The following is a 24,595-nucleotide window of genomic DNA, read 5'->3' as shown; positions in this document are numbered from 1 at the left end:
TGTATGCTTGCATGGTTTCGTTAGCGTTACATAAATAAATCACTATAAAATAAAAATGTCCAACTTTAGAGTGGTTTTATGGGGAACTGAAAAATATTCCCCATCTTATTTATAAGGGATATTTTCTAAACACCAAAATGTTTAAGCACTTCATAAAACATTACTAGCTAAAAGCACAAACTACATTTCATAAACACGACGGAACACAGTTTCTATTCATTATTAATATCTGTTTTATTATTTTTATTCAACATTCAATAAAATATTCTGGAAATAATTCTAAAATATTGTATGAAAATATTTCATTTAAGTTACAATAGAAAGTAACAAAAACATTTCCATACAAAATGAATAGACGTTTTAAAAATATTTCTTATATTACGAACGAATTTATTTTTGAATATTCGAAACATTTTAAAACTTATGTTTCATATGTTTTCTCGTAACAATAGAAACGATTGCAAATAACATGTTGGAAAACGTTTGTAAAATATTGGCGAACCTTGTGCGAACTTGTAACGAACCTTGTGCAGGGGATTGTTTGACACCTACCTTAATTCTATTCAAGACAAATAAGCAAAGATTAAGTTTAGCCAAACTATCTTTTGACACGGTAATGATATCTGGCATAAATAAAAAAAAAGGAATCCCCCAATTAATGCAGGCTTCAAATCTCCCAAACGAAAATGCAAGGTTATCAAGATTACAAATACTAAATATTATTTTAAATAAAAGAAAATATTCAATTGGTTTTTTATTACAATCAAATAACTATTTAAAAAAAATACAAACTAACAATAACAATTTAAATTCTGTGAATGAGCCTCTTACTATGAAAAGTAAAATAGTAATTTAAATGCAACTGAATAATAGGTGAAAATTACTTGAAAAATAGTTAAATAAATAAATAATTCCAAACAAGAACAATCCTAACCCTATTATCAATTACAAAAGTTAAAAAAAATAACCGTTATAGAAAGTGTCGAAACTTAGTCAAAAGCGACCGCGACTCGACCAAAGATTTTAATTACAATATAACGCGAAAAACTATCAAACGTAAAACTATTAAATGCAACTGAATAATAGGTGAAAATTGCTTGAAAAATAGTTAAATATACTTTGATTAAATAAATAATTCCAAACAAGAACAATCCTAACGCTATTATCAATTACAAAAGTTAATAAAAAATAACCGGAATAGAAAGTGTCGAAACTTAGTCAAAAGCGACCGCGACTCGACCAAACATTTTAATTACAATATAACGCGAAGAACTATCAAACTCGCAAAGCAAGAAACAAGAAAATTTAATTCGACGCAAAATTTAATATCTCAATGGAAATCTCAAAAAGACTATAATGGAACGATAAATACAATTTTTATTTCGATATCAAATTACGAATTGTTTTCATACCAAGTTTTAAATCTAATAATTAATACTCTAATAGCTACTTCTACTTGTGTTAGAAGGAAAAAATGTATTAGTCAATTGTTAGTTAATTAACCAAACCAAGGTTACCAGGGTTTAGTTCCTAGAAACTACAACTAGGTCTGTACTTACCAATTTTCAAATTGCTCTATTCTGCCATTGGATTCGTCTGTCTTCAATCACCTCTACTCGATTCTACTGTTCCCAATTAGTTCAGTTAAAAGAAGAAAACTTGGTAGGAAATCGGATGTTTCTAAAGAACGCCAAACCGATAACTTATAAATACTTTGTATTATTCCGATCCGGTAATTCAAACGAAGAGAAGAATTCGACTTCAAACTTTATATTCCTCCATACTCCATTAAACATTCGACCAAATACAACAGTCAGGTACTTCCAGATGGACGTTCGACCCAGCAACTAAACTGGCTCACGGCTTTCGCTCACGAGCGAGGCAGCCGCCCACGCGCAAACGACCAGACACTACGTCACGCGATTTAACCTTGAGTTTGTTACAAACAAACTCGCTTCAACAACCTTCGCTCTTCTTCCCATTACCTAAGATTTTACTTTTTCTTTTTTTTAAAAAAAAGGCAAACACAATAGATTCTCTCAAACGAGAAAAATAAAAAATTAGGAGTAATTTATACAATCAGATATTATACATTTTTCTTTCTTTCTTTCATTTCTTGTCATTAGTCCATATTTTCATTTCACATCCAGAGACCAGCATATACAGAGTGTTCCAAAAAACAGACAGCTCCAACTCAATGTAGCAGAGCATGAACATGGGCATGCTACATGGACTACATTTCCTATTCTGCCTTTTTTATCATGTATGTAAGACATTTTTAGTATTACTTTGAAAACATTTTCCCTCTCAACATTGAAAACATATTACATTACATTTAACAAAATAGGCCCTATGCAGAGGCGTTTTGACGTATGATTAGCGTCATAATAAAAGCCTGACTACTGCAGGAACCATATGTTAGTCGAACTCTTTAGTATGGCAAAATCACGCGTCAGAACGTCTCTGCATAACGCCCAAAATTTGTAGTACAATTTATACAAATTTTCCTTACATTATTTTCCTGCTAACGCTCTTAAAATGTACTTCCTGTACTTCATAAAATGTTTTCCAAACATTTTTTAAAAAGCATTTCCGGTAAACATTTGGAGTACTTTTCAGATATAACAAGGAATATGTTTATTTTCAGTATATTCTGAATACAATGTAAAATGTTTCTATAATATATCAGAAAATGTTATCCACTAAAAACACAAAATATTTTCCAAAACACAAAAGAAAACAATTCCTATTCATTTTTAACATGTTTTCTTTTTCCTGTTTTAAAGTTTTATAATAAAAATTCCAAAAAAAAAATATTCTGGAAGTAATAATAAAATATTGTACGAAAATATTTTATTTAAGTTATAAGAGAAAATTACTAAATTTTTTTCGTAAAATTAAATAAATTTTTTAAAAACATTTCTGAAAATTATTTATTACATTACCAAATAATTTATTTTTAAAATATTTTAAACGTTTTTTAAAATATATATTCAATATGTTTTGTCGAAAAATAGAAAATATTGCAAATATCGTATTGGAAAACATATTTTGAATATATTGAATATATTTCATTTCATTGTTTTCCATATCATATATGAAAAACATTTTTAGTATCATTTCGAAAATATTTTCCTTCTCAACAGTGAAAACATATTACATTATATCCAATACAATATTTCTAATACATTTTGTAAATATTTTCTTGGATTTACTTTCCGGCGAGCATTCTCAAAATGTACTTTCGGTAATTTCTAAAATGTTTTCAAAACATTTTTGGAAATTTTTTTTTCGGGAAATATTCGGAATACATTGGGGAAACCAGCATGGAAATCTCCAGAGAAGGAAAAACTTTTGGAAACCAACGAAAATATTTTCTTTTGGTTGAGAAAATATTCCTTGCTGTGTAGGTTGCTAGTACCTTCATAATTCTTTATGCGTTTAAATTTGCTGCTCATATTATCTCTTAATCTACATGCTCTTAAACATTTTTGGAAATTTTTTTTTCGGGAAATATTCGGAATACATTGGGGAAACCAGCATGGAAATCTCCAGAGAAGGAAAAACTTTTGGAAACCAACGAAAATATTTTCTTTTGGTTGAGAAAATATTCCTTGCTGTGTAGGTTGCTAGTACCTTCATAATTCTTTATGCGTTTAAATTTGCTGCTCATATTATCTCTTAATCTACATGCTCTTAAACAAGTAGAAAGAAAGTACGAAATAAATACAAAACTATTTAGAAGCTTGAAAACCGGTTTTATTTGTCTGCAAATTCTGGAGTTTTGTGTTGAAAGATAAAAGAGTTGAATTATTTTGTTTTTAAATGTTTATATATACTGTTGGTACACTTTAGAAGTTTATTAGGAAGATACATACGTAATAGATATATACTTCAATTCAAACTTTCTACATCTAGAATCAAAGCAAGATGAAAGAACACGCGTTGACATTGACAAAATTTGTGAACTCGAAATACATCAAGTTTCTTCATTACAAAGAAATGAAATTGTTATTTCATTTTATGAAAAAGTTTCTTTCTAAATATTAATGCTGTGCTATGTAATTAGTTATTTTATTTTCAAAAAATACTTCACACAGAAAAAATACACTACAAGAAATTGATAATTATACACAAGTAGTGTATAGCAACCAGATTTCTTAATAAATTTTACAGTCACTCACGAAGATACAATATGAAGCTCTGAAAGTCATTTTTAGACAACTGAGCTTTTGTCCTAAAAATGCACTGATAACGAAAACAAGAACTGCTTCTTTACATATACAAAAGTTTTTGTTTGCATGCAAATTTATGATCACAATCCTGATAATGTCATTATTTGAAATAATGTATAAATTACATAAACTTGCCAAAATTTACCAAAAGAGGAAACTGAAATACATCTCACAGATTCATGGATATATCATACCTTTATTCTTCTTAACGACATTAGATCAAAAATAGCAAAAGCGCTTCTCCTCTGTTACAAGTTTCAATAACAATGTAAAATTACTAATATTACTCTTATCTTACTTCATCATCCACTAACGTACCGTATATGCGGCGAAATATTAAAGCCCTATGCAAATATTTCACATGCATCACATAAGTCAATAGAACCAAGGACTATACATCTGTTTACTTACGCAGCGGAGAAAAGGTGCTGCAGTTCTCATCCTGAGCGTAAACCAAAGTCAGAGATATAAGCTCCCTAAACTTATCGGCAGGTGAAGCATTTTCCATCCGCTAATACTAGTCAAACAAAAACAAATACAAACTGCATGTTTATGCATTGATTCATTGAGATTGAAAGCGTTAGAAACAGTTAATTGAAATAAGAAAACGTTATGGATGCACATTATTATTTATTATGGGTTTAATTTGTACTTTATGAAAATTAACGTATTCATTCTGTATTTTATACATACTTTCCCCATGTCAACTTAAAATTCAATGCAGAAATCGACGAAATTTCTCGATCTGCGAAACTGCTTAAGTAGCATCAATCAAACTACATGCTTCAAATTTCCATATTTTGCGAAAGTTATAAGTTAACGGACAGTTGTAGTTTTTTTTCTTTTAATGAAGCAAGTTCAAAAATGTTCAGTAACATTCAATTGGAAAATAATAGAATGTTATCACAAACTAAACAAAGATATCAAATAATTATATTCATTCACCTAAAATTGAATACTTTACTTACGCCAGTAACTAAACCTACATAAAATAAACCCTAAGGATAACAACTTTTATTAGATAAACACTAGTGAATTCTATCAATTCAAAACAAGAAAAGAAACGTAAGAAAATATACCGAAAGAAAACTTAAAATGGTATTGATTGATATAGCTTAAGAAAAACTATCAAACTTTCACTAAACATAAATTTTACGAGTTGAGTTTGATTGTCAATGTTTGTATATTGCATTGTAAGCGTTTGTAGCGTTTTTTAATTTAAAATTTAATTCACCAGTGCAACTTGTGCTAACCTATTGAAGTTTGCAAGCGAGAGTTTTTAGATTTTTGTTCAAAAATATTAAAATATCTGCATTTTCAGGGAGAAGTCTAGATCTACTGGCAATAACGATATTACCAGCAAGTGCAGATACTCGTTCAGATTCGACTGAAGTTGCTGGAATCACCGTGAATCTGTTAGCAAGACATGCTAATTTTTGAAGCCGATGTTCGTTCAGTTTCCACCATTCAAGGCTGATGCCACTTTGCGAAAGACACTGATGTGATTTATAAAGAGTAAGCTCATCTGTTACATTAGGACTTTTTGAACACGATGGAAATATTCCAAGCAAATAGTCTAATGCTGATGACCCACCAGACGATTGCTGTGATAAATCATCTTCTGATCCTACAGATTCTACGAGCATATCATGAACCAATCTATTGATCTTTGTTTGCATTTTAAAATTCAGAAATGTAACTGTTTGTGATTCTTGTGTGTCACTGCATGAGACTACTGCGTGGTAGCGATTTGTGTTCATGCAAAGCAAAATGTGCGTACATGAGCACAATACAAAACTGAAAAAAGTTATTTATTAATGCTTATTTTCTTTACCGCAAACTAAACGCAAATATTACGTTGTGTCGAGCTCGAAAACCGCTAGTGAATGAGAGCTCAGAGCGCTTGAAAAAATTGATTTACACAATAATTTTGTACTCGGAGTCCAGGAAATGAACACCAATAGGCCTACATACATTTCAATTTCTTACTGGTAAATAGTATCCGGAATTTCGGTATCCAGTTCTCAAACAAGCCAAAAAGTTCGATATAGTAGATTAATTCAACGACGGTACTAAGAAAGAGCTGTTTCAAAGAAACAATACACAGTAATTTTTGAAAAGGCGGTAGATGAGCCTCCATAGGAATGCCTCCGTCTGTCTTTATTCGCGAAGACAATAAATCAAGCAATTTTTGTACTAGTATTACCATTTCTTCTATCTACTACACAATATTACGCAACTCTATCATACAGGGCATAGTGTTTAATTTCAGTATTCTCCCCATTAAATTGATCACTTATGACTATAAATATCTATATATTAAAATGCTAGGTTTATATGTTTGTGGGCAAGAAAAGTTTATATGTTTGTCTCCAATCCTCCAATCCTTTTGACAATGAGATCTCGAAAACCGCAAGTGCTAGAATGGTGCGATTTTTGCTGGTCGATTCCAAATTTTGTGTAGATTGGCCCAGTTCTAATTGGATATTTAAAAAACGTGGCCATTATTTCTTTAATACAGTTTTTAGGGTACACTGGAACTGTTGACATTTTAAAAAATAACACATTCTATAAATTATACACTCCAACACAACATGTTTGTATACAGTGGTTGTATATTTCTCAGGCGTTTGTTTCATGATCAATTGATAATGAAAATCGAAGAAAACTATTTCTCGAGTGATGGAGAATCTTTAATATTTAGAATGTTTTGCTAATGAACACCATATATCAGTGGCATTGTAATAAATTGTGTATGTAATGTATTTGCTTATTACATACTGCATGCAAGAAGAAAGAAAGCACTGATCATACATGAATTAGAAATTCCAACCAGCTTGCAAACGGTGCGAGATATTGAAAAAATAATCGTAAAAATCTCTCCTTTGTGGTACCCCTTGCCGATTTTTATCAAGACGTCTTTCATTTGTGTCTATAAGGGGACATGTAGAGATGTTGTGAGGAATGACAAGGAGATTCATGCTCATATCTGAATGATGCGCTGTGTAGAGAGTGCAGGTTAAGCTAGTCTAATTAAAATAAATCCAGGTTCTGAAAATCTATTGATAATAAGGAAGGTAATTGTATTCGAAACAACTAGAGATTTACAGAAGAGTGAATATTGAATCGAAGGAAAAACATGTTTTTAAGCGTAACTAATAATAATAATAATAATAATAATAATAATAATAATAATAATAATAATAATAAAGTACCGTTATAACAAAAATCCCAACTGGGTTTTGATGAAAGTTCAAACTGGATTTAAGTAGAAGCTCAAAGGTAGTTCTTGATGAAAGCGGAAGCCAATTTTGACTGAAAAGTAAGCCGATTAGAAGATCTAAGACATATGTAGATTCTCAAGGAACCAATACCGGATTCGGTAAACATTGCAATGGTTTTAGTAAAAACTAAAACTCAAAACTGTTCTGGAAAACAGATAAAACTATCTGTGGAAAGGAAATGGGTTCCGGAGAACAACGAAAAATATTATGGTCAGAAATAGAACCAGTTTTGGAAAAACTGATACAGGTTTTGATGAAAAACTGAACCGGCTTTGAAGAAAACCGAAATCGGTTTCAGTACAAAAATCTTACCGGTTTTTGAAGAATATAAGAACCGGTTTTGGAGAAAACCGAAACCGGTTTCGATGAAAACCGAACCGAAAATGAAGAAAACCGAAACCGGGTTCTGAAGAAAACCGATACCGTTTTTTAAAACCGAAACCTGTTTCGGTGAAAAGTTTTTTTTTAAATTTTGAAAAACCGGTTAAGTTTCTCTTGGAAAGCGGGAACCGAAAAACCGGTTTCTGCGCCTACCACTAGTATATACTGTATGTGTGTGTCGTCTTTTTAAGCGTATGAGTAATTGTATGTTTATCTGTTTATTTATATATTTATTTATGTGTATTTATATATATTTATAATATTATTTCATTATTTATGCCAATTATTTGTTAGTTTAGATTAGTTGTGCTAAGATCGTCCTTCTGATGTGTGTGTGTAATTTAGAACAAATAGGAAGCCTCGGTATAGGGAAAAACGAATTAGAATACTTGAAGTGGATTGGCTGCTGCCAGGAGCCAATCAGAAGCAAGATATCTCAGCTCTTGTGTGTATATAAGACTGCACGTTTTTCATGTATCACATAGTGTCTGATGAAGCCAAAATGTTAGTTGACGAAACTGTAACACGTATGTAATATTTTTATGTGAATATTTTGTTTTGCTCAGCAAATATTTTTTTTGTGTTTAAGTATATATAAAGCAAAGCTTCTACTTATGGAAAATATTACAGGTGTAAGGATAAAATAGTATTGTAACGCCGCTAGTGGCGCATCGAGCCGGAAGCTTCATATCGTGTGGAATGAGTTGATAGCCGGTAAATTTGCAATTAAGTTTCGGAGGGAGATGCGTTTTACTGATAAGTAATGTGTCAAATTGTTCCTCGTGTAATAGTTGTTAAAATATGAGTTTATGAGGTAAGTACAAGAGAATGTTGAGAAATAGAAATAAAAGTCATAGTCAAATAACTAGATACATGATCACTATGAAGTTAAATAGTTGTTTCGGGTGGAGATACATGAAAGTGTACGTACGAACCACTGTAAGTGTCATGAAAATCGAGGTGAAGAATGTTGCGAGCTGCGTGCTGAACGTGTTTTAATATTAATGGTTGTGCAAAAGACGAACGTTTTGAAGAGTGTGGGTGACAAATGTTAATAGTTTATGCATATAAAGAAATTGATTAGTCTTTCGAAGTCTCACCTTTTCGATTTTGAACATAATGAGTCAATAGTGGTACTACAAGTTTCGGCCTGAATTCTTCTGGAGCAAGCCGAGACTTGCACTTGTAGCTGTATCTCGGAGGCGGGAATTGATACCAAGTGTTGCAGATTGGAACTTGTTGCAGATTCGGACAGTTTTCATAGGAAAAGGAAAAGTGTGCACCTCTTTGTAGGATTACAGGTTCATAGGTTGCACCTGTTAGTAGGATGTAATCTGTTTTCTTGACAGCGTTGACCTGGGAGAGGAATTGGTCGTAATGAGCAAGATTGTTCAAATCGGCATCTCTTCTTGAAAATTAAGATTTGTTTATGCAAAAAGTCGTTGATAGTATCCTGTGATGTTTTCAGAATTCGAACTATGTACGTTGGTCCCTGATAGTTCCGAATACGGATGTGATGAGAACAGGATAAGAGTGAAAATGATCATAATGATGATTAAAAATTATACTACTTGTGTACTCCAGCCAAATTACGCTCGTGAAAACTCTCAATTTCTTGCAACCTGTCGCCTGTTAATGAATTAGCATCACTGTGCGCCCACATGAGTGCAATAAATAGAGTCTAGACTTGGCAGCTACGCCTCACTACATGTGCGCCAGCTGAGAAAGTATGTGAATGCACTACGTTTTACCGGCAAATCAAAGTGGCTAGCAACCTATGAGAAGGTTACGCCCTCTATAACGTGAGTGATGGAAAAGAATGTATTAACAAAGTGTAAGTGGAGATCTGTGCTCTATCGAAATTTTAAAATTATACGGTATAAAAACTAACAAAAAATCAAAAAGAAAAAGAAAAATGGGCGTATGGAACTTTGATCCTTAGCATTAAAATGTAAATAAACATATATAACACAACTTAATATAGACAGATTGATTCAATATAAATACAATTAGAGAAAATAAAAAATGTGTAACGGGATAACGAGGACGGAGAATGAGGGGAGGTGCGAAGCAGAAGTTAACACATGTGTATTGTTAATCAGACAAATGAATGTGTCTTTTGCGTAGGGTCATCTCTATGTGATGATGGGAACCGGAGAAGCCAAACTGCGCAGAAAGTGATTACTGTGCAGGATAGGATGGATGAAAAAGTGGAAGATGCTAATGAATAACATATTCAGATATAACCTTCAGCCCCAGATTAGCCCCAATTCGTAACTTTTTTGAATTATTTGTAAACAACTGCAACAACAGTTTTCTTAATTTGTATGTTAGCTACTTTGGGTGAGACACTTGTCGGTTTGCGGGGAAGATGTGGATTTCGTATTGATATGCCTAAAAGACCTCCAAAATGTGGAATTAAAATTTTTATTCTTGTTGGTGAAACATTATACTACACAACAAATATAGAAGTGTATGTGAGGACACAAGCAGAAGGCCCGTTCCAGATAGATAACAAACCTGAAGAAGTAGTGAAGAGATTGTGTCAACAGATTCATGGTTCATCATGCAAAGAGACCTTTTTACAATAATCGGTTTACAAGCTGCAATTTGGTTAAATAAATGGAATGAGACAGTAAGTTAACTATTATAGGCACAATTCGTAAAAACAAGAGAGTTGCCCCCGCGTTTGTGAATGCCAAACGGAGGAAAGAATACAGTTGTGTATTTGGTTTTCTTTAGAACTGCATCATTGGTTCGTATGCATCTAAGAAAAATCTGTTTAGTGCTGATCTCAAGTATGCACAATGACGTCAAATTAGATGAGAGTACCAGAGATAACAGGAAGCCAGATATCGTCACATTTTACAACGATACTAAAGGTGGGGTGGACATAGTAGACCAGATACCTACTGAATATGACGAAGAAAGAAATACTACACGATGGCAAATAACGTGATTTTGTCACTTCCAAAATGTAGAACCGACTAATAGTAATGCTATACATTTAGCGAACACAGCAAGGTTTTTCGGATTGACTCTAGAAGATGCTTCTGTACCTAATCATGTAGGAAAGCGAGGACGATGTTACATGTATAAACACAGTAGGGCCAGATATTTTGACAAAAGTGCTGTAAGTGGATTTGCCTAAGTCACGCAGAAATGATGTGTGGAGACTGCTGCAGAATTGAAACGTGAATATACCGCTATTAGGATAAATCCTGGTTTACTTCTTTCTAGTTAATAAATATTTTATTTTCAGTACGGGTATCTAAGCAATAAAATAGTCACATAATTATCGAACTTAATTTTAACAAGAAAGGTATTACCTCAATAAAATTCTATAGTTTCGCTTAAAGCGTATCCAGTGCCTGGTGTTTGTATTTAATATTGTAAATATAATACAAATTTAAATCCTAGTTCACATCTTATCAGACAAAAATGTTCCTGTGTCCAAGAGGCAAAATGTTACCATTCATAAAAATTTTTTTCACCTTACCACTATAAGGTTAAGAACAATGAATCTCATGAGGGTAAAGTGTACTGGCAGAGCGTAAACATTAGGGACAAGGAGTATGCTGATAGCGATTTGGTGTGGGGTCTAAAGTGAGGTAGTATATATTGCATGAATAAAGGGTGCTGAGTTTAGAAGCGTTTGTTGATATAGGTGATATTTACTTTTTCGATATATTACTGTAATATGGACAAGTTATGCATTGGTATAGCTCCAGAGTGGGACTACGTAACCGGACAATGAAAGGTATGTGGAAAACTTTTCGTTAGAGGGTCAACAGTTTTTTTTTATAGATTTTGAATAATGAAGTTATCCACACTGTAAATGTGTATGTTGTTTGGCAGTAACAAATCTTTGTATGTACTAAGGATCATCTATGCATAAAATACAAAAAGACGGCATCAAACCGCAGAAAAGTTAAAGTTCGAGGAAAAATATTTGTGCTATCTCTATGCTTTATCATTTCCATTGTGAACCCAGTAGTAAGGATACGGCTAGAGTCTGCGTTTGACAGTTCGAGATGCAGTGAAATATCGTTATCATTTATTGGTAGAGAACACTCAATTAAAGTAATTTACAATGTTCAACTCAAATAGCAAGAAATGAGTGAGAGTGACTTGGACAAAGTGATCCCACGCTAGAGAAGTGTGCCAAATCTGACGTTTTATATTCTGCGTTTAATGTGGTGATGTTCAGTAGAATGCTGCTCAAAAGTGCAGTGAACAGAAAACCACCTTTAAACTATACTACAAAAATGTACAAAGCGTTACAAAAATTTTAAAACACTGTGCCGTAAATATGGCTGTATAGTGGTGAGCGAAACATGTCTGAAAATATCGATAAGGAACAGTGGAATGTCGTTTCTCAACCAATTCTCTACATAGAAATAAGACCGCAAGTCCATAAAGGCGGATTTTTTGTAGTATTAAAACAAATGGGGCAGCAGAGCACAGAATGATCTCGTACGTGAGTGTGAAACTATTTGAGCAGAGGTAAGTCTGTCCAAAACAGTCTTTGTCGGGTGTTTCTGCAGACCATATAGGAACAGTGCTCAAAGTTTACTTGAAAGATGCCACGAACATTTCCAGATGTTGTCAGAAGGTGACAAAGTTGCTCATTTTGGTGACTATACTTGAGCTTAGATATGGATCTACAATAAACATGGGATAACGTCAAACACACATGACATCCCTTTGTCGACTATTCTACTCAAGCATCAATTTGGGATAGTACAATTTTCATAGCACGCGTAAAAATAACAGCGTAGATTATATCATCTCTATTCCTCCAACAGAATGCTACATCTCATATAAACTCTCCGCACGTGTGAGATTTTTTCCTTTCTGGATTATCATTTACTTTGCAATATGTGAACCTTGAGTAAACGCCTTGCTAAGATCTTTGCATCTCTTTGGTGATTGAGGTATGTTCAACAGCATTTCAAGGTTTGAACGTAGACTATATCGTCTTCCACACCTCTCACGTGTGAGGTTTTGATCCTGTGTGGCTCAGCACGTATGAACGTTGAATAAATTCTATTCCAAGATTTTTGCAAGGTGAGATTTTGCTACTGTTTGGATTCACATGTGTGTAGCCAATTTCGAACGTAGATTAAATGCCTTACCACACTCTTGGCATGTGTGATGTTTTACTCCTGTGCGGGTTAACATTTCTCTAGCCAAACTTCAACGTTTATCAAATGACATACCACACTCAGGGCATATTAATGCATATTAACATGTGCAGCCAGAGTTGAACTTCGATTAAACTAATAACCATCCTCTTAGCATACGTGACCTCTTTTTCCTGTATGGATTAACATGTGTGTAACCAAACTTAACGAAATTAAAATTCGCCATCGCACTCGTAGCATGTGTGATATTTTGTTCCTCTGAGGATTAACATGTGTGCAGCCTAACTGAAACCTCGATTAACGATTAATGACTGGAACCTCGACAACCAAATACGAACGACGGGTAAATGCCGTACCACACTCTTAGCACGTGTGAGGTTTCCCTCCTGTGCGGACGAACATGTATGTGGCCAAAATCGAACGTCGATTTAATGCCTCATCACACTCTTAGCACGTGTGAGGTTTTTCTCCTGTGTGGATTGTCATGTGTGTAGCCAAATTTGAACGTCGATCAAATGCCTTAGCACACTCTTGGTACGTGTGAGATTTTCCTCCTGTGTGCATTAACATGTGTGCAGCCAAAGTCGAACGATCATTAAATGCCTTACCACATTCATGGCACAAGTAAGGCTTTTCTACTGTCTGGATTAACATGTGTCTAGCCAAATGTGAACGTCTAGTAAATGCCCCACCACACTCTTGGCAAGTGTGAGGTTTTTCTCCAGTGTGGATTAACATATGTGTAGCCAATTTTGAAGGTCGATAAAATGCCTTACCACACTGTTGGCATGTGTAAACTTTTTCTCCTGTGTGCATTAACATGTGTGTAGCCAAAGTCGAACGATAATTAAATGCCTACCACACTCTTGGCACATGTGAGGTTTTTCTCCTGTGTGGATTAACATTTGTTTATTTAAAGTTGAACGTTCAGTAAATGCCTTACCACACTCTTGGCACTTGTGAGGTTTTCCTCCTGTGTAATAACACGTGTGTAGCCAAATGTGAACGTTGAGTAAATTGCTACCACACTCTTGGCACGTGTGAGGTTTCTCTCCTGTGTGAATTAACGTTTGTTTCACCAAACTTGAACGATCAGTAAATGCCTTACCACACTCTTGGCACGTGTGAGTTTTTCTCCTGTTTGTATTAACATGTGTGAAGCCAAAGTCGAACGACGATTAAATGCCTTACCACACTGTTGGCATGTGTAATTTTTTACTCCCGTGTGGGTTAACATGTGTGTAGCCAAATTTGGACGTCGCTTAAATACCTTACCACATTCTTGGCATTTGTAAACTTTTTCTCCTGTGTGTATTAACATGTGTCTAGCTAAAGACGAACGTTGATTAAATGCCTTATCACACTCTTTGCACGTGTGAGGTTTTTCTCCTGTGTGGATTGACATGTGTGTAGTCAAACTTGAATTTTGATTAAATGCCCTACCACACTCTTGGCACGTGTGAGGCTTTTCTCCTGTGTGGATTAACGCCTGAATGCACAAACTCACCACTTGACATAGTTGAACTTCGACTAGAGCGTTTAAAACTATTTTGGTACGTATGACGCTTTTCACTTTCCTGTGTCACCATATTTGCTGTCAAATGTGATCGATGAAATCCTTTGCCAAACTGCGTCGAAGTATCAGATTCCTCATAAGAATGAGAAATGGTCTTATTTAATGCAGTAAATGTATTCCCGTCTCCGTGGAAAGCAAATATGTTATCGCGCCTGAAACAAATTCAAGAAACAATGAAATGTAAATGGACATAATTATTAAGTAGCAAGAAAACATGTAACAATTCACTATATTACATGTTTTATTCCATTAAATATTGTAGAAATATGAAATGGAGTACCATATCACTATTGCTCAAAATAAGTTGCTGTAGTTTGTATATCAAATTAAACTATCGTGGCGGACATAAGTCTATGACCAGGTATTGTCGGCTGTCTTGACACAAATGCACAGTATGAGATTTAAATCTGTCTTATCTGTAGTTTCATCTGGAGATAAAACCAACTTGCGATCCAAAGGTTTAAGAACAACTCAACGTATTAATAGAAACTGTACCGACGATAATTCACTTATATCATCATAAGAGGAACACGAAAGACGTTTTGAAAAAAATTAAAAACTTACATACAACTTTCCAAGCTGAGGCAGAGAAACTTAGAGTAACAAGACTAAAGACGAATCATTTACAGCGTTGTGATCGTGGTTCAGTGGCCTGGGGGCTTGACCAGTAATCTCGAGGTTCTTCGATCAAATACACGTCAAGCATTTTTTTTTCCCTTTAGGAATTTTGATGGAAATAGATCGGCGATAACACACGCTTCATTACATTCAAATATTTGAATACTCGTTTGTTTCAGCACTTGAACTATCAAATTTTCAGGAGTAATACTAATAATATTAACAATTATCTCGAAGAATATTTAAAACTTAATAACCTATTATCGCTCAGGTCGTACCATTACAAGCAGAAACGTGATATTAGGCAAAAAAAATCGGTTTTGTGTAATGTTGCCCATGAAAAGACGAATTTCTCATCTCGATTCTAAAACAAACCAAACAAAATCGGGATGAAACATTTTAATTCGAGACGGGACAAGGTTAACTCACACTATAGTCATGCTTTGGAGATGAGAATCGAGACGAGACCAAAACTATCGTAAACATTTCTCATCTTATCTCGATTCTAGAAATAGTGTATGCCACTCTTTAAGCAAAAATTGATCTGTAGACTGAATCTTATTCATCATTTTGATAAGATTTCAGAGCTCACTGAATTATGGTCTGTGTATATATTTTTGTAGCAAAGCTTTTTTAATTGCATCTGCAAACTTCACAAGTTAGTTTATTACAAGCTTCAGTTTTCAATAATATTCAGTTCTTTTTTCCTGAAAACGTACAGTAGAATATATTCTACACGAAATATTAGCGGAAATCTTTCGTTTAAATTTGAGTAGCTGTAGAGGTGTCTCATGGTGGTACGGAACCTCTTTCCCGAAACCCCTTCGACATCTTCTGTAGCTTAGCCAGCATAACCATTACTTAAAAACAACTGTAATTACGGCTCTTGTGAGTTCAGAATCCCTATTTTCTACACCAAAATTACCTCGAAACTTTCCGTTATAACATTTAACTTTCCTTTATAACATTTAGCTAGTTGAAGGGAAAATTTCCGTTATAACATGTAGCTAGTTGTAGGAACGTATCGAGAGGGTATGTGCTGTTGGTCCTGACACTTCTCTCCAATCCCGACTATTTTGTAACTTATGGCTTACGCTACGGGTTATTTTACAGGCTTTAATACAATGTGTCCTCATACGGAATTTGTTACCTACACTATTATTATTATTATTATTATTATTATTATTATTATTATTATTACTGAATATTTGAGACGTCAATATTACGTCACACTGCAGTAGCAAAGCTGGGATAAATGCAATAAACAAGTGACAAATCTTGGGAAAAAACGAAAATCAATGTGAAGGTTACGATTATATTTACAAGAATCTAACAACTACCAAAAAGCACGATTTCAACCACATGGCGACAGTTTTCCGCATTAAATTATAGCAGTCTTCCTACAACTGCTTTTACAATACCATTACTTATACAGATAACGTGTTTTGTTTGGATCTGATTAGCCTAGTTTCTACAGTCAATTTCTATCAGATCCTCGGCGAACACAATTAATTAAAATTAAAGCAGAGTGATAGATAGAAACAAGAACTGAGTAATGTAGATTTTTCATGTAAGTTACGTAAACCTTGAGAGCAACAGAGAGATTAATGTAGCTCATAAAAATTTTTCTTGTTGATTTTTAATTCTATGTAGATGTGAGTGGATAGCAAACAGCTGATTGAGTATACACACATACATACATGTTTTACACTATGCACCTTCATGTGCATTTATGAATAAGAGTAAATGTTTTAATACTAATACACAATAACACACTGAGCAAGGCCATGTGATAATATGTAAAAAGAAAACAGTATCATGTGACAGTTTCAACACAGTAACTGTGCAAACAAACAGAGAATGTTTCGGAAAGCAGGAATTAGGACGTACAGGAAAAGAAGAAGCAGAATAATTGAACTAGTCAGAAGAAAAAAGAGAAAAGCAATAGCGAACAAAGATCAAAGGGGAGTAATATATAGAGTAGGATGCGAGGAGTGTAACAAAATTTTCATAGGAGAAAAGAAAAAAAATATAAAAAAAGGATTAAGCAGCACCAGGATCTTATAAGACTGAAAATGGACAACAATGCGATATACAAGCATCAGAAAGAAACAAACCACAGGATAGGGTGGGAAGGAGCAGAGGTCATTGAAGTAGAGAACGGGACTTTGGTGAGAAAATGGAAGGAAGGCAGAGAGATTATAAAAGCAGGACGCAAGGTGATGAACTGGAATGCAAGATTCTCGATAAATAAGGAGTGAGAGAAGATTCTGCTTAAAGAAGAAGGAATAAAAAGGAAAAAGAAAGAAAGAGAAACAAAATAACAAGGATAATAAGGTTAATTAGAGGACAGGACGCATCCAGCGGAAAAAAGTAAACCTCTAATTGGACACGTGTGCAGCTAAAAAGTGAAAGTGAAAACCAGACAAGTGTTATTTTTTAAAAAAGTGGCGGAACCTAATTAAAATTGACCTCCGGACAGTATATATAAGTGATGACCAACTCCCAGCAACCAGAAGGAGTGGAAGTCTGATGAAGACACAGTTATTGTGTAGAAACTGTCACGTGATACTGTTTTTCAAATATTATCACATGGCCTTGCTGAATGTGTTATTGTGTATTTGTACAAAATGGAATCAAAGCCTGATAGAATAGTTATGGAAACTATTTTATATATGGTGCTAGTTTATATCTGTGTTAATTTTATATTGAAGCACTTCGCAAAATGAAACCTGAGTTGTAAAAACAAGGATTGGTTGTTAATGGTCGTAATATCAAAATTCTTAGTGTTTCATGTTTTAAATGCATGTTTCTTATTTTCGTATTAAACTCAGACACTTATATTTTTGTACTTTGAATTAGTTGCTCGTATCTCATATCAATATGGAGGCTAGTGTTTTAGAACAATTTCGAGCAATGTTGACAGAGAAATTAGAGAAACAATTAGAAACCATTGCTCAAAAATGGTAATGAATATTAGATGCCTAGGACAAAAAATACATGAATCAGTAGGTGAACTTCAAAAGCCTGTAACAGAAACGATTTGGGAGCGTAGGAAAGAGCGAATTGTATGCCAAAGCAGACAGCTTACGTATTAATATCAAAGTAGCCAATAACTCCTTAACTGAAGTACTCTCTGAATTAGTTAACGCGGCCAATCATGTTGATTCAGTAACTGCTGAGTTTAAAAAAAGTGTAGCGGAATGAAAGAAAGATCTCACTGTGTTCTATGGATAAATGCGAACGGCACAGATTGAGTGTAGGCAAACCAACAAAATAAAAGAGTGCAAGGCGGAAAAGAAACCATCTTGAATTCGAGCCAGCCCAAGTTGTGAAAGATATGTGCCACATAAACCAGAAAGTCGATTACAGTCAGGAAAAGGAAATATGCAGTGTAGAGATAGCAAGAAAGACGAATCGTTACGCGTACCTGTAAAAAAATGTTTCTAATGTAATTGTTTTGCCGGCAAGGGATACCGATGTTTCACACATGATAAGCGCTAGCGTTCTGGTTGCACGTATCCGCCCTCTCGAAAAAGCCAGGGAAGGCTTGAGAGTTCAATTGATGATTTTGTGTGATAACGAAGTTACAGTGTTGTCGGTTTTGTGTCGCAGGCAAATGGTTTTGCGCGAATTAACAAATTCATATTTGTCTTTGTGACAGTGTATGTCTAACGTAAGTTGCATTTTAGTGCTGCAAATCCAATCCGAATTTATCAGCTTTGAGTATTGTAGAAGGAAACGACTTCAAATTCACAATAGACCCACCAAGCGAATTCTGTTTTACGTAGTGAAGGTCTCGTAGATAATACATCGGTCGGAAATGTTTACCGTAAACAAGCGTAACACTTCCAATAAAGCACACGCAGTCGAAAGTATATTTCCGTTATAGAACCGAAATGTAACACCAAAGTTAAGAAGAAAAATAAGATGGCCAATGATACCCAGTTGAGTTTTCGTAATACATTATTAACGTAAACTCGATTTCGAGGAGCATAATCAGTAGAATTAAAATGAGCAGACGTGATCATATCAGTACATCAGATGCAACATTTATTAATTTTCAGTTGCCGAAATGTTTGAATTTTCAAGCTAGTACTTCACTATTGCGAAATTGTAAAAAGCGAAAGTTTAAGTGTAGTGCTACACAAAATGTTGACATGTTGATTGCTCATGATGAAAACAATGTGCGTCGACCTCCACGTACAGCGTATTCTCAGCACGCACAACCACACATTAGGCGTGCAGAAGGAAATATGTTGAGAATAAAAGGAAAGTGCCTTGGTAAGCGTAATTCGGAACGCACTAAACTCGGTCAAAGACGAACTACATGCAAATTAAAGTCGAGCTGTAAGCGAGGTTATTTCGAGTCAAACATGCTGAAGAAGTATTCATCGACTCCGAAGAGCACTAAAAACCTTAAGCGAAAACACGTACTAACATTGTATAGTAAACTACATGGCAAAATATAGTAATAGTAAGCGCAAACCTAAAAAGAAAATTATGGCAGGTATCGCAATGCAGCGTAAATCCAAACGTTGCAAAGGAAGGCGTGTCATTACGTGGAAGTTTAGTAAATACGCTGTAAAAAGGAGAAAAGTTCCGAAATTAAACAAACTAAGTGGAAAAGTACACGTAACCGTGCTAAATTACAGCTTACAAACGTAACCGGCACAGGTTGAAAATTAAAATCTTAGCACAAAAAAAGCGTGAACTTCACCCCAACTCGGGTTAAACCCCGGAAGAGATGAGAGATCAGAAATACCGAATTTGAACTTTTAAACTTTTAGATTATGAAAAAAGGATTACTGTTTATTTATTTGATTATTTCCCCGAACTTCGAAGGTTACTTTTCGGAATCAAAGTGTGTGCCCACCGCCACTGACGCACCAGTCCAAGAAACCATCAATATCGCCTTACAATCAGGTACGTTTACTTAGATGTCATATTTTATGGTTTCCTTACAGCATTTGCAGATGAAAGATGAATGTTGAAAGGAGAGGAAAGACAGCATTGGAAATTTTAAACAGGTAATTGATTTAGAACGCGATTTCCGACTTTGAAATTGTAATAATACCGCACCACTTTTGAAAAGTATGGCTATCCCGTTTTGGATGCGGACTTTCAGTATCGAATTCTTTTTAGGATGTTTAAGTTTTGTATTTTTTTTTTCAGGTCTTTCCAGTTTTGGGAACCATACTTCATAATAAAATTTTATTATCAAATTTTGCTTGAGTTTTTAATCATTCTCCTTTATGTTTATATTAACATTAACTGTCCCCATACAATCAAGCATTTAGAGACATGTTAGGCAATTAGATAAATTACGAACATAATTAGAGAAGTACTAGTAATAACTACAATTAATCATAAAGTTAAAATTTTGGGTAATTAAAAAAAAAGTGCTCTTCAGATAGTGAAGTTTTTCATCTGATGTTGTGATTGTATAATGAGAAAATAAGCGAAATTTGTAATGTAAAATCAAGTCGCCGTCAAAATACTGTAAGTTAAACACAGTTTAGTATAATATTGAAAGTAATTGACAATAACCTTGAATTTGATAAAGTTTCTCGTTGATTTGTTCGTCGTTCGATATATACATGCCGTCTACTATGAAAAGTCAATGTGCATTCAATGTGACTAATAATAGCTGAAGTTAATTGACTTCAGAGAAATCGATATTATAAGTTAAGAAGAGTTGAAGGTTAAAATATAGTTCATCCCCTAGGGACATCCCTACTTTCGTTATAAAATTAAAGTGATGAAACCAGTTCGACGCTATTGTGCAGATTCGGCAATTGACTAAAATTTCAAAATTTTGTTCTAATTTTTAATGTTTGGCATAATTAGAGAAAAGTATAATAGTAATAAAATTGATGCTCGAATTTTAGATTTTGATATAATAATTAGTTTTGATTTGGATTTATAGAAAATAATTAGAGTTTTGATTTGTATTTAGAGAAAGTAAATTAAATATTATTCTTTTTGATATTTGAAAATAACTCTTGTATTCTTGTGCCGGGAATCATAAACCGATCTCGAGAAAAAGAAAAAGGGAAGCCCGTTTACGATTCCACGTTACCCTTTACTACGATAAACACCGGATACTATGATGTATCGATAGTACGGAGTGCCTACGTCAGTTACGCAGTATATGGTAAAATTAAGGTTTATGTTATGAGAACATATTAAGATTGCTACGTACGAGTAGGCCCTGAAGAAGAATAATGTTTAATGAACAAGTTAATATTACTGTTATCTTGTGTTTCACTATTGTGACAAATGCTCTCGGATGTGACTTTGTTCTCGATAAAGATAAGTGCAATTGCTAGTAAGCCACACATAAGTATTAGCTAGCGCTCTTTAAAAGGTTACATTTGTAAACCTACCAATTTTGTAGGTACGAGCGAGCCTGAAGTAATACTAATGATTAAAAAATTGATGAATTGAAATGTGAGGCTGTAGCATTAAATCTCCTCCCAGGGTGTATTTCTTGTCGTCCTCTTCATTATATTTATTTTCTTAAAATGCCTCCTCAAGGCCTGAATGTTGACCGCCCAATTGGGGTTCGGAAATTAACCCTGATTTGTCATGACTTGAATACCGAAGGCATGTAACTAGGGTGGTATGTAAGGTCTTAGGGTAGAAGCGATTCATTCGAATCGTCAGGGACCCTACAAGCTTCAACTGTAAGAGATTGTTAGCACCGTTGGTTTTAGAATCCAATTAATTAATCTTTATTTTTAATGAATGACTTACAACCTGTGTTGTCAAATAATTACGCACAGAATGGCGCTCCGTAGGGCTTAACCGCCGTTTTAGTAATGTATTTTATTAAAATGTTCAAACGGTTATTAGTTACGTTGTATAATGCAAGTTACAATGTATAATATAACGAAACTGACAACATTGACGGAAATTCTTTTAAAATTTGGCGGTCCCTACAGCGACTGTTTTTCACGCCACTACAACAACAAAGCCTCCCTGTAATTAGAACTGATGCTGACCCCAACATTAACACCAAAATAAAGTTACATGTTCTATCGTACAGTGTAGTTGAAACTTCGTGTATACAGTTCATAGTTTAACCGACGAAGGACTGTGAAACTCACTTCATATTTTGGCGAAGTAATGCCCGATGTGCAAAGTAACCCCTTGTCAAGGTAGCTAGTAACCATTGTAAGCGAAATGAAGTATCAAAATTTAGTGTGGCAAATCATAACACGGAACTATGAAAATGTTTCGGAATGAAGGGATCCATATAATTAAGAAGTTACATCCCTAATGTATTGTGTTACTTTGGAACACAAATATACAAGCAAAGAAAGCATTTCAGGATGTTACCTATAAAATACTTAGGAACGTACAAGAACACATTCAACACGTAAGACATTTAAGTCATCCTAAATACAGAATTTTGCGCTATCCTTGTTTACCCACATTCTGCGTAATGCCCTAATCTGCATAGCAATCTTATTTTTACCGGCCATCTAGCACATGCTGATTAGCGTTGTTTTTACAATAATTCATATATTATTAATATGTACGTACACCAAGCCCCTAAAGTGATCCCAAATTGAAAAATGCAAGTCCATACCCTAAAAAAGATTCCTGGGAATGTACAAAGTCGACTTCCTTGAAAAAATGAGTGCAGTTATGAAATGGATGTTGTATGGACCTCTACAAATAATGAACATCCATTGTTGGTTAAAATATTCTTTATCTTGTATTTTACTTATGTCTTTCGAAGCCAGCCGGAAAAATCAAGCTAGACCCATTTGAGCTAAATCAAAATAAAATCATAAACGTCCATAGTTTATGTTCGAATATAATACATTACAGGTTTACATTTGTAAAATTTTAGGATAATTACCATTCTCATTATTTGGTATTTTACATAAGTCTCTATATAAATAAAACAATATCGTCGAGCACCCATATTTTAAATATGTGAAACAATTAGTGAGAAATGTGTAACCAATAATAAAGAAATAATTATTTTATCAAAATATGAACTACATAAGAATTGTATGGATCGTATCAATTATGTTATTATTTTTATTTGGTAAAGAGCTTGTCTATGTGTGCCATGCCATTTCCAAATTGTAGGCTACTAACTTACGTTCACGATATCTCCCATACCTAAATATTTCTCGTGAAGTATTGCTTTTAACCAACAAAATTTCCGAAACCATGTAACCGTATTATCTATCTGAGCCAATTAGTAAATGAAAAATTGAACATTACCTTTCTGGCCGAACTAAATTTAAACTTTTTGTTGTTAATTGTTGGGAGTCATTAGAATACGACGCGCAAGTCTCCTGAACCACAATTTTTCTTAGCGTTACTATATTACTTTCAAATTCAGGATCTTCTTCTAGTGCTAATTCTGGTTTCACCCTATCAACGTTTAGTTTCACATCCAAAGAGCACATAGCTTTATCCTTGTCCACTGATACATCTCCTTCCGTTGTAGATAATATTAACTCTTTGTTGTCATTCATTAGTTCGTATGTCCACCCTCTCCCTTCGAGCGGATCATCACTAGGTAAGTCATAAGCAATTTCTTCTTTGCACATCAATTCCGACTTAACAGACGCCTTACCAGCCATTGTGAATTGAAATATAATAAGAATTTAACACTGTTCTTATACTCCCCTTATATTTTACGCTGCCAGCGTTAATGAAATGATTTACAAGTACGTTCACAAAAGCAACTTTATATTTCCAATCTTCTTCTTCTTCCTCTTATTCTTCTTCATCAACCACTACTCCTCTCTCGGCAAATGATTGTTTGTTTGTAGTAAGCATTACAAAAGTTTTGCATAGTATCATTATCACTGTATTGAACAAGAATATCGGCAATTTAGAAAGGTAATTAAACGTGTAAAATGTAAAGATTAGAATAGTTGAAAAATGATAAAAAAGTAAAAAGATGTGTACAAAGTCATAAAACTGATAGAAAGTAGTAAGTATGATAAAGCGAAAATACGTGAAAAAAGAAGTGTCGCAATCGGGAAAAAGTCAAATTTCAGGTTCAGGTTTAGGTTCAAGGTATTTTCCTTCCTTATCTTCGGAAGTTTGATTCCTGAAAAAAAGAAAAAAGGAGAAAGTAAGTACTGCCCTTTTTTCATTTACAGTTTTCCATTTTCTTTTTCCACCAAAATTCAAGAAGTTCTTTGTTTCTTTCTATTTCTTTCTCAATTAGTTCCCTTCCATTTACAATAAAGCCTAGCCTCCAAGCTAATTTAACCAAATTTCCTTCCTTTTTCATTTCATCGATCCATTTCCATTTTTCCCTGATTTTTACGGTTTCTTCACATTTTAACAATAAGTGTTCTAATGTTTCATCTT

The 24,595-nt window shown here is 34.0% G+C and overlaps 1 protein-coding gene across 1 annotated transcript; it reads right to left on the bottom strand.

Moving 5' to 3' along the window:
• Nucleotides 1-3,068: 3,068 nt before the first annotated feature.
• Nucleotides 3,069-24,183, bottom strand: LOC145676035 (uncharacterized). The gene is made up of 2 exons (XM_081746887.1): nucleotides 23,489-24,183; nucleotides 3,069-14,775 (listed from the first exon to the last, which is right to left on the bottom strand). Exons 1-2 carry the CDS (start codon nucleotides 23,851-23,853, stop codon nucleotides 14,487-14,489), a joined length of 654 nt encoding a protein of 217 aa, XP_081603013.1. The 5' UTR covers nucleotides 23,854-24,183; the 3' UTR covers nucleotides 3,069-14,486.
• Nucleotides 24,184-24,595: the final 412 nt, after the last annotated feature.

The sequence above is a fragment of the Thermobia domestica genome, chromosome 18 (genome assembly GCF_964235325.1).
Source record: "Thermobia domestica chromosome 18, izTheDome1.hap1.1, whole genome shotgun sequence".
In the NCBI taxonomy this organism is placed as follows: Eukaryota; Metazoa; Arthropoda; class Insecta; order Zygentoma; family Lepismatidae; genus Thermobia; species Thermobia domestica.
Note: the sequence above shows the minus strand (reverse complement) of the source record. Positions and strands in the feature narration are given on the sequence as shown.

Bases quoted from the DNA above. Each gene is read 5' to 3' on its own strand.
- LOC145676035 (XM_081746887.1), bottom strand. From the start codon at position 23,853: ATGGCTGGTAAGGCGTCTGTTAAGTCGGAATTGATGTGCAAAGAAGAA. The intron at 14,776-23,488 runs GTAATGTTCAAT...AATTTGTTTCAG, and splicing joins AATTTAGTTCGGCCAGAAAG to GCGCGATAACATATTTGCTT.